General features: G+C 37.1%; 1 protein-coding gene across 1 annotated transcript in view; it reads right to left on the reverse strand.

The window, feature by feature from the left end:
• LOC121680977 (E3 ubiquitin-protein ligase UHRF2-like) overlaps window positions 1-12,246 on the reverse strand; it is a 159,257-nt gene that overhangs the window by 40,972 nt on the left and 106,039 nt on the right. Inside the window, exons 10-11 of the mRNA XM_042060575.1 lie at window positions 6,514-6,620; window positions 1,987-2,149 (exon numbers count right to left, since the gene is read on the reverse strand). Of these exons, the coding sequence (XP_041916509.1) occupies window positions 1,987-2,149; window positions 6,514-6,620 (270 nt within the window). The remainder of the gene's footprint in view (window positions 1-1,986; window positions 2,150-6,513; window positions 6,621-12,246) is intronic.

Consider the following 12,246-nt stretch of genomic DNA (forward strand, 5'->3'; position numbering starts at 1 on the left):
CAGGAACTTCTAGCTGTCCATCCTCTCTTTCCTCCTGAAGTCCATGATGATCTCTTGTCTATGGTGAGGATGAGGTCGTTGTCCTCCCCATAGAAGGATGCTGTTGATCACTTCCCTGTAACCTGACTCATCCCCACCCTTGATGAGACCTAGGATTGGGTGTCTTGACTCAGTGTTGGTGAATGGGGGCAAGTCCAGTTGAAGTCTCGCCAGAGGCAAGTCGGACATAATTTGCTCTACAATCTGGGCTCTGCATCGTCTGCATGCAACACACTTAGACAGAATTCTACTGGCTGCTGAATTTGCATTAATAATCCAATATTTTCTGTGAAGTTCAGACAGCATATGGTTTCTTCCACCATGCCCTGTTGTCTTATGCACATCATAAGATGAGTATTCCTCTATGGTTTCCTATTCAGCCAACCACATACTTTTATTAAGCCATCTTTCAGAGTTGGGTGTAGTTTGTATAGTGTACAACGAAAACGAAAATTTGGTTTTGGAAACGAATATAAAAAAGTATTTTTTTGTTTTCTGATTGTTGGTTTTAGATGTAAAAACAAATGATACACGGATTATACTCCTATATGTTGGAGGATTTTATAGAGGAGGTTGTCCAGGTATGATTTGTAATGTATAGGGCTCTATTTTAACAATTTGAAACGCACTGTCAGAAACGGATGGTTTAAATATATTTAGGGTGTGCCAGGTCCAAAATCACTATCTTGATGGCATAATTTTGTGATCAGATGCCAGGTGCATCGTTCAAAAGGTTTGTACTAATTATCTTATCTAACCCACCTCTGATTAATTAAGAAGAACATTTGTATTGACAGACCAAAGAATTGTCATTTTTATTTATGGGATGATATGCAGTCCCTCCAGGAATTTCGTGATGTTGCGCTCGCAACAATTAACGCAAATTCAGCAAATCCCCGCAAATTCTGGGCGACCTCGCAATTTTGTCCAAACACCGCAACTTTTTCGCTAATTTGACCAATCATCGTAGTTTCCCTGTGAAATTTCACCTACCACAACAGTCCCTCGTGCAAAATATTAAGCCAGATGCCACACTCACTTCTGACATTTACTGACATTTGAGTAGGCTATGCAACCCATTGCCAAATGTTTACATCTGGAGATGTCCTTTTAGCTCGTGTCATGTTAGCTAGCTTGTGGGCTTAGTTTGTGTAGTGCTACCAAAATCATAGAAATTAATAACATTGCAAGACATTTACCTCTTCTATGATCCAAGAATGATTTAATTCAAGTTAATTTTTAACATTTATTTTAACTAATGACAAAGAAAATCCCAAATTGCATCCACATACCGTAATGCACTATGCAAAGAGTTATTTCCACTCATAGCTGAACACAGAGATGGAAGCCTTCCAATCCACTCAGAAATGTAAATAGGCTACTCTCCCGTCCTTAAAGTGGCAGGTAGTCAATTAGACTTACACACCACCAATGTAATGCCATTAAAGAGAAGTGTAGTCTAATAGTTTAAATCAATAGGAAATTACTGGATACTTAACTAGTAGTTATTATGCAGGTCACAGAATATGAATTATTAAAAATATATGAACTTAATATGAATTACAAAATATATGAATATATTGAAACATATGACATGATGCCATCTCTTTACATGGGCTTTTTTGGACAGTTCTACGAAAGGTTATACTGCTTTGTGAATTGTGATCAGTGTGATTTTGATCTTACTAACCTTAATTGCCCTCAATTAAAAAAAAAAAAAAAACTATTTTTGCCATTTTCACTTCCTCCCGCAATTTCTTCGCAACAAACAGCTAAAACACTGCAACTTCCATCGCAATTGTTTTAGAAAAGTTGTCGCAAAATCAGGCATTTTAGGTCGCAACAATCTCAAAAAATTCTTGTGAAATCCTGGAGGGACTGATAATGGGTGGGAAAATTAACAGTGTAGCTATACATTATACCATGTGACATTGAAGTCTTACTCACCTTGTAGATACCATCATAACGATTTCCTTCCTCAGGGGCATACTTGCTGATTCGTCGGCCTTTGGAGCTACGCACTACCCGGACAGGCTTTCCTGCACGCCAGTTACGAGACTCTGCACCATCTTTATCATTTAATGGTGCATCACAGTTCAGTGCAAGGGCCCTGAGAAATTATTACCACAAAAGAGCTAAAAAACAATTGTCTTTTACATAACAATAACACTTATAATTAGACAATTAATTCATTGAACTATTCATACAATGGCTTGCACAAGTATTGATCCCCTTGAAAGTCATCAGCATTTTCACTGTTACAAATTAGTAGGGCACTTGGAGAACACAGACCTCCAACCAAGGTCAAATGCTTAATGTTAGCAAAAGATAAACTAAATTTGTGGATCAGCCCTGTAATTCAGATCGGCTCAAAAACGGAATGGGTTCTTATGCGGCCCATGCTATGCCAGTAGTATTTTACCACTAGGTATTGTTATACTGAGCATTTCTTCTGTAGTACTATTATGTTTCCAAAAGCAATACAGTATAAGGTATTAAAAAACCTGTTGAAGAGTACGGTCACATACAGTATATGTGAATAGAACTTTCGCAATCCGAGAGTTTCGTACTATGATGCGACAATTACCCTCAGGGATTTTTCCCATCGACTGTATAAAGAACACTGAAACTACAGAACGTTTTGCGTAGAATTCTAGAAGTAGCCAGGAAAAGAATTCACTCCTCAACAGGTTAACATTAAGCATAACTAAATGAAATGAAAACTGAAATGTTAATTGCATAGTTTATGTACCACAGGTGGACTCCAATTAAGCTGTAGATTACAAAGGCTGTGAATACTTATGTACAAGTGATTTCTTCGTTTTTTATTTTTTAATAAATTTGCAAAAATCTCAAACAAACTTTTTAAAGTTGTCATTATGGGATATTATGTATAGAATTTTGGAATAAGGCTGTAACATAACAAAATGTGGAAAAAGTGAAGCGCTGTGAATACTTTCCGTATGCACTGTAGTTAAAATGATTTGAGCCTTACTACTACTAGCCTATTAAGTTAATACATTGAGTGTAATATTGAGGGGACAGGCAGCTAGCAGATGGTGAGGAGACATTTGCTGTATGTGAAAAAAACAAACTGCGCAATATCACTTAGAGCACCTTTATCCTGCAAATAGAGGGAAGAAAAGGGTAAATATCGGCCAAAAAGAAAGTGGCATCATACATCGGCCATCGACTGACCCTGATTTCTAAATATCGGCATCGGCTTTAGAAAAACCTATATCGGTCAACCTCTACTATTGTGTTTACGATTAAAGGGACACCAGGCAAGCCTGATGCTTTTTCTCTACGAAACTCCCCCTTCGCTTGGTCTGAAGCTCTTTTCCTTTTCTTTGCATCTTCCATCAAGGGTTTTCGCTGCTTTTTCGCCGGCTCTGCCATTATACACACGTTTGCAACAATCACTAGCGTTTAGTTAGCCTGCCTCTGTGCTGTGGATGCAGGATGTAATTCATCCTGCTTCGATCGGCGGGTAGGATACACTGAACTTGCAAGCGGGATATTCTTCCTACAGGCAGTAGGGGCGGGCGAGAGAGTCTTCATTCGCCCTGTAATGAGTCATTTAACCATATACCGATTTACGAAGATGAGTAATTAACACGAAAATGTTGCCTGGTGTCCCTTTAAAAACTGAACTGCTAAAAAACAGTACATTTCTAGAGCTTCCATTTACTGGCGATGGAAACAACCATCTTGAGAATTCAAACTGAGGGTTGATGAGGTTCCTTTGACTTGCCAGGTTTGAATCCCAACTCCAATTAAAACTTCCAACTCATAGCTTGGGAATTACAACCTATGAGTGCAAATGGAACACACCATGGGAGTCCAAAATCTTAACAGTTAATAGCCGCAATCCCACTATTGAGCCAGGCTGAGTCGAGACAATATTCAAGCGTGCAGGTGATAATGGCCTGGGCTTTACACCACCAGAATTAAAAACATTTACTTGCCCATTATAGTAAAGCTAGTAAAGTTAGTAAAGCTAATACACAAATAAACTATCATTCACCAGGTAGACTCCTCTATTCCTTTATGTGGTGTTTAAGAAGTTAATTCAGCAACATGTTTAACAAGTAACCTGGATCTAGTTTAAAACACCTAGGCAGTTCATATAGCAATGTCAGCCCAGATTTGTTAGTAGTGATGGTAGCCTTGGTTTACAGTAGCCCAGAAAACACAGAACGTTCAACTAACCTTAACTAACAGAAAGAGAGGTAAACAGGAGCGCTGCTGGTATCTCTGAATCTACTTGAGTAAGTAAAAATCTACTTGTAAGTAGGGTTGCAAAGGGGCGGAAAATTTCCGGAAACTTACCATGGGAAGTTAAGCTGGGGAATTTTGGAAATATTCCAAATTGGAAACTTTAATGGAATTAAAGAAAATTATGTGAATTAATGGGAATTTACGGGAATTAACTACGAACTGTTTCATATACAAACATTAACATTTTGTTTCGTAATCAGCAATATGATTTGTATGTTCCTATTTTCGCTTAGCTTAGCATACAAAGCTAGCTAGCATGCTTGCGGGAATCCCATTCTCTGCCTATTGTTTACTAGCGTGCTAAACTAGCAACACTGAACTGCCCAAGATAGACCACACCACTCACTGAAACTGAACTGAACTGAAATTGCATTAACTGAAATTGCATTAAATCAGGTTGTTTTAACTAATATTATGCTGCAAGATGGGGTTTTGTCCACTACATTTAAGTTCCCTGTTATAGACTAACTTGCCATATAACAAATTCCCAGTTTATTCCCATTAATTCCCGTTTATTCCTGTTAATTCCCATATATTCCCGTTAATTCCCATGGAAAGTTTCCAACTTTGAAAATTCTCGGAATTTTGCAACCCTAGTTGTAAGTAAGAATCTTTGTAAGTAACGTATGTTAATGTTGTGCTAATTTCATTAAAAAGTTGGTGGTAGAGGTTATCTTATTAGAAACATGCTACATGCTACATTTAAGCAATGCTGTTAATATTATCATTAAGTTGTTAATGTAGGGTTGTTTTTTTTAATTATTATTATTATTAAGATGGTGTGGGGAATGTTAATGCAACCAAATGGGAACATTCTGTAAAAGGTCTCATAATCTACACGTTAGGAGAACATTCTGTAAACAAGTAGTAACCGTAAACTAATGTTATATTTCCATCAGAAAAGCTTTCCTGGCAAATTAGGGCTAAACCAACCTTCAAGGAACGTTCCCGTAACCAAGAAATAACTGGGAGAGGACCATGGCTAGCATGCTAATCGTTCATATTCAAAACAAAAAATATCACTGACTCAAAAGGGAACCTTGGCTGGCTAAAAAAATAGTGTTAATTATGAACCTCCCTTTACATTCATGTTATGTTCATTTGAGCAAGTGTTGCTCAAGCACCACTAAGTACAGGTTGGCCGGAGGGTAAAGGTGAGGTCAGAAATCTGGGAACAATAGCCCTGAGGAAGCCCTGTGGAGGCACCATTAAGCACCAAAAGTTATCAATGGTAAGCGATAATTTACCCAGCTTTGGCCCGTCAGTCAGGAAGTGGCTAAAGAAACTGGGCTCTGTTGGAGGGTGGCAAAATAAGCCAATTATCCATAATAAAGCATGTGTGCAAATTGAACAAGATACACCATAACAAGTCCTTATGGTCATATGTAACCAAAATAGAGTGTGTGTGTGTTTGTGCTCCATGAAGCCAAATCCACTGAAATAGAGACTGGAAACATTTTTAGAATTGACGGGAGAATGGATGCAAATAAAATCAACATCAATCTTATTTTAATCAATCATTAATTATTTTATTTTATTCAATCATTATTCAATATTACAACAAAACTACCTACCAACTGGACTGTTACCCAAGGCACAAGGCTAAAGCAACACAGGAGTAGCTTCAAGAACACCATCCCATTGACAAGCTGATCCCTATAAACTACCAAGAAGAATGAGCCAAAAACAGTTCAGAACAATGTGCAAAGCTGATACTGTCTCATTTCAGAAGACTTGATTTTGTACATTTTGTAACATTGGGGCTGATGTATAGAGTTATATGAAGAGATTGGTTCCAAAACGCTATATTTCCATTTTAAAAACATTAAAAAGTAATGTAATTTAATTGTGTATTTCAAGTAATATCAATTCAACTGCAGTTGTGTTGTTTTGATTAAGTAAAAATAAATCAAACAACAATACCCAACTACAGTTCTACTGAAATTACTTGGAAAATAAAATGTGTATTGCAGGCTATTTTAGTTTTTCAGTAGATAAATACTCTTTTTAACCTTTAGAAATATAGTACAGCACAAGTGTGCCATACAAATACTGAAAAAATGTACCTTTCCTAAACCAAATGAAAAGTGATGACTTTCAGGTGTATACATACTTTCCCAAGCCACTGTATACCAGTTAATCTACTTCATACATCTTTGACACAGGGAGAGAAATAAGGTGGAGCTTTAATACCTGTTCATGTGTGTAAGTGTTTGGTCAAAACAATGCTCGCCAATTCGCTTGTTTCCAGAAAGGTCCCGACCCCCACTACCCGTGTAAGTAAACTCATCACCCCTGTCCTGAATAAACAGAATGGGGATATAGGTTAGGTGAGAGTTCAAAATGAGAGGGGTTAAAGCTGAGAGTTCATATGCTACACAATGAAGGTGTTGTTAAATAAATTCCCTCTATTCTGCTTCCTGTAAATGTATGCTGAAAGCTTGATTGTGCAAAAAATGTCTTACATTTGGACATAGGCATTTCATCATTTGAACATTACCCTTTTTAGCAACACTATACAATGTGCTAAAGCAATCTGAGTAGCGTACTGTTGACAGGTGATTTTATCTACACACGGTACTGCACAAAGCAAAACACATTATTTTACTTCATATATGGGGGGAATTTTCCCATTCGCACGTAAGCTTTTTTTTTTACGCACTTCTGTATTACGTGTATTCTCCTATTCCCACTTCTGTCACACCCACAGCGCGCAAGTTCGAAATCAAGGCAGCCTTATGAAAGAGGTGTGAGAGAACTAGACTGATCCACCACCTCGTTAATTTAGGTTGATATGAAAACGTAAGCATGGTGAACTGAATAGCGAAGGCCTACAGTAAAATGGTGTGTCATCACATAGCCTAACAAAAAATTGACTTCACAAAATTTCACTTTTGCTTTGAGGTTTGTTTATAAAAAGTCAAGACGTGCTTAAGGTGTGTAAATCCATAATTTAAAAACTCACTGTTAAGAAAGAAAGTTTCAATGGAAGCTGCTTCTCATAATATCTATGTATCTATGTTAACAAAGTTGTAGACTGACACCTGCAGTTTCGAATACAGTAGAGACTGGCATAACAATACCAGCCGAGGCCTGCCAACGTCTGTGCAAATGTATGGATGACTTCAGTCAAATTGGAAAGAAATTGACAGATTTGAATGTAGGCTATGGGATTATGACTTCATGTCAAGTTAAAACTGAAGATGCACAGTCTGTAAGCTCCAACATCCAAGGTGGGTGATAATAACAGGGTTTTCACTATTTAACAATGTAGCCTCATGGATAAGGTAATGGGAAATATGCCACCGTGTGACACTGTAATGGGGGAAAACATGAAGCTGGATCATATTAAGCACCAAATTTGATACTGTAATGTTAATTTGTGCTTGCAAGAGTTGTATACATAAGAAACACCCAGATTTTGGGGTTACTCCCTCTATCGCACGTAAATGACAGGTTTAACCGAAGGGGAGAATTCGCAGTGAAATGCGCGTAGTTACACGTTTTTTTTTTTTTTACTTACGCACCCTTATGCACATGGGAGAATTCCCCCCATAATGAATAATGTTGGTTGGAAGTATCTACTTTTTTTAATTAATAAAGGTAAACATAAACACAACACAACCATATTCTACAAAACAAACACCTTTTTAACCACAATTACTACTACTACTAATCATACTCATCATCATCACCTTATACTTTTTGCCGTGTTCTTTTGTTTTAAATATATTTTATGAACAGGGTATTCTCAAGATTCTCAGGGGGCTTAGGTTGTCTCCACTACATTTCTGAACAGCACTTAACCCTTTTAGCTGGGAAGGAATATGTGAAAAATCATAAAAATTGGGCACTTCTGGATAAGTTTTTGATTTTTGGCAAAAATCACATGTTGCAAAAGGACCATTGTTGAGGCCTTAAATAAACACAAATTCAGAACTATGCCACAGTGAAAAGTTACAGTACATGGCTAACATAGGCTTTTCACCATGTTAAGGATCAATATTACATTTTAGTCAAATAACACAAAAAAAACAATTCATACTTAAACCAGAGACTTTCTAATGAGGAGACACAGTACTCAAAAATCCTCCATAGAAATGCATGAGCTTAGTTTGTAACGGCAATATGGCAGTTGTCTACGCAAATCACACCCCTTCCGCGGCAAAATGTTGACATGTGAATCCATTGAGCCAATCATGTGCTGTGCCCAATTTTCATGAATTGCATCCTAACTATTTGAGGTCCCGGACCTTTCAGACACTAGTAGCAGTCTGCTACATTTTTAAAGTATTTTATCTAACTAAAAATATCTATGCAAAAGTGACATATATGTTATATTCTGGAAAATCTCAACAATAATATGAGAGTAAAGTGAATGTAATGAAAATAGTTTTTTTATTAAAACAGGTTATGACCAATAGTTTTCATTTCAAAAAGATGTTACATGTTACACAGCCTAACTTTGTTTAGCTGCAAGACATAATAAGTTGACTAACGCTACTACTATATGTAAAATTCAACGTTAATTTAAGTTCTATGCAATATCGACTGTTAGGCCTAGTTCTTTAAAAAATTGCTTTGCTGCCTCAAATAGGCTACATTAGGTTGTAAAATAGGCCACATTAGTTACATATTTTCTATCTTGTGAACATCCTTACGAATTAAGAAAGGAGGGAGTGATATTTGTAAAGGAGGAGCAGCAGTGAACAGTACATACAGTAATAAGATCGGTGTAAGGGAGGTTGCAAGCTCATAAACTTGAACGTAAACATTAATCTCTTTCTGCATTCTGCACGGTGAAGAACTCAATGAAGACCATGAACCAGGGGTGACCAACCTTTTTTGACCCAATATCTACTTTTAAAGTTGACAGTGTCCCGAGATCTATCAAGCCAAATAGAAAGCTTAGTTATTCCTCAATTTTTCCACAATTCTATATTCTCAATGCCAAGTCACCCAGTATCCCCATGCTCTAAAAATTATTGGACCCCATTCATTGTCGCTAGCAACTATATTTATTAATATGTATTATTATTTTATTATTAATATTCTATATTATTATTATTATTATTAGTAGTAGTAGTAGTAGTAGTAGTAGTAGTAGTGGTACACTGCAAAAAGTGATATCTTACCAAGTGTTATAATCTTATATTAAGATAAAAAGCTAGTTAGTATTGTTTTCAGTATAATGATACTTAATTTGAGCTTTCTTGTAAGGTTATTTGACTTAAATTAAGTCAAAATCATCTTAAATTAAGACACATAAAAAACAAGCAAATTTATCTGCCAATGGATTAAGAAAATTCACCTTAATTTAAGATGAGATTTAAGATTTAAGACAAATTGTCTTAAATCTTACATTTTTAGATACATTTTCTTAATCCATTGGCAGATAAGATTTACTTGTTTTTACCGTATTTTCCAGACTATAAATTACATCAGTCAAAAAATGCCTCATAAAGAGGAAAAAAACATATGTAAGTCGCACCAGACTATAAGTTGCATTTATTTAGAAATTTATTTCACAAAATCCAAGACCAAGAACAGACAGACTATGTAACTGGACACAGAGGCCAAAAAGATTGAGTGAATGGCGGCAAGCTGAGGCAAACTGGGCGATAAAGAAGGCGACCAAGGGCCCGACGATAATTGTAAAGCAATTTACTGTACAAAAGATATATGTGTGTGTGCGCAAGTGTTATTCAATCGTAACAGTCTGCATAATCTTTGCAGCCAACCTTACAGTGTATCTCTGTAAACATTGTTGCAATGCCTCGTCATATCTGCCTAGTTTTAACGGTTAGGACAATGCTGAAGAGAAAGTCATCATTCTCAAAATAACCTATGGCTGAATGTTTTCATGCATGTCTGGATAACGGGTGAGGAATGTTTAGGAGACAGACTTGTAAATCCTCAAATTATGGCTGGAGTCTTAATGGCTAATTTACTTAGGCTGTGCAAAGCACAGTCCTTTATTTGGGGCTGGCTTGTACTCGAGGCAGGCCTTTATTTCTTAGCCTAAGTGCATTTTATTGCCTTCTCTTTTATTGTGAGACATGCGTTTCGTTTGGAGAGTCATACCCGTAGGGTATCAAAAGCAGAAGATGTTCGGTTTGGTTTGAGATTTAATTTACGTTTGGACTGTTTGATTATTATGCTAAATGTTGGGACTGATGGGCGATAAAGTTAACGTCTACAGTGCTAAAAATCTGGGGGGTATCTGATGGTTCACTATTAAGTTTTATGTAGTTGAAAGTGTCATTTCCACCCACTGTTTATTGTGAGACAAGGCATCTACTTTCATTCATTCATTGAACGTGTGCTGTGCTGTAATGGAAAGCACAGCACACATTTAGGCTACCGTAGGCCTACGGTAGCCTAAATTGTTTTTTTGTTTTTTTAATTATGCATGATTTACTTTTCTATTAATTTTGTATGCTAGAATGCCTTGCGGCAACAATTGTGTAAATGTAGGCTAGCCTCTGGCAAGCTTAGAAGGGGGTGGCAAGCAACTGGTAGCTTGAGAGCGGCGTGTTGGAGACCCAGTTTAGGACGACTTTTCATTAGAAACAATGTAGGCAATTGGGGGTCGGCATTTATTTATAAATTGAATCCCGGCCCGTAAATTTGAGGATTTTCAGTATGCATGTGTGTTTTAGGCATAATGCAAACCCTAATCTCTGACTGAAAGTGCACAGATTTACATAACATTATTTAAAGCTGCATCCAGTTCGTACTCATCAGTGCCCACCAGACTGTGATTGAGTCAGTTCTCACACAGCCCTGCTCTGATTGGACCATAACAGGCTCTAAGAGAGGGCCCAAAACATTATGCTCCGACAGAACAGCATAAATCAGCCGGTTTTAGGAAAAAACCTGCACTTCTACCTCCACGGTAGAAGCAATCACTTTTTGCAGTGTAGTAGTATTATTAGTAGTACTGTAGTAGGCCATTATTATTATTTCCATCATTCTGTTGGCTACTTGAATGGTAAGACTCAGTTCAATGTGATGTGAAACAAAAGTTTGAACATATACAGTACACACAACCTCAGGTTGTCCTCATCCTGCTCTGTACACGGTTGTGTTGTATTGTTTTGAGCACCGTCAGTTTGGAAAACATTGTGCTGTGCAATTGACTGATCTATAACCTGGAAATACCCAAACTCATTACCAATCACATTGATCAGAGATTCCTAACATTACTTCCTACTTTGCCTAAACTTTACAAACTGACAATAAACAGCACCAACAGTCAGGAAACATTGTATGTGGGTCTACCTGTGGGTCTACCTTCTGCATTTTTCTAACTGCATATTTGACGTTTGCAGGTGTTGCCGCTTCTGTTTATCACAATAAGTTTCAGTTTCGTCTTCCCCTCCTGTCGCTGATTGGCCTGACATTTTTCTTGTTTGAGGGAAACGGTTATGAACTATGGTGTTCCAGACTAGATCTCCCTGAAAGAAGATCTAGGTGGGCGGGGCCAGGCTAACTGATCTAGCCTAGGCCTACTGAAGGATACGTTTTAATGCACATCCGAGAGTTTGTGGATATTCTCGAATGCTACGCAGGGATAGTCCATCAACCTGTTGTTACTCTTCAGCTCAATAGGCTGTCTCTTTCTAAAGAGAGATATATTTTGTTGTAGTGGAAGACAAATGGATCCATAGCACTGTAGACGTTAACTCCGACGTAGCCTAAATAGTGCAAATAATGCAAGTCGTTATTTTAGGCCTATTTGTGGAGGTTTCTTTATATGGGACAAGTTTAAAGAGAGGAAACATTTTGACTAAAAATAATGACAAAAGGTTGACTAAAACTATGAAGAATATATGATTAAAATATGACTAAAACTATTAAGTATTTTCATCTAAAGACTGAGAATAAATCTAAATTAGCTGTCAAAATGAACACTGATGTAGC

This window comes from Alosa sapidissima, chromosome 13 (genome assembly GCF_018492685.1).
Source record: "Alosa sapidissima isolate fAloSap1 chromosome 13, fAloSap1.pri, whole genome shotgun sequence".
Taxonomy (NCBI): Eukaryota; Metazoa; Chordata; class Actinopteri; order Clupeiformes; family Clupeidae; genus Alosa; species Alosa sapidissima.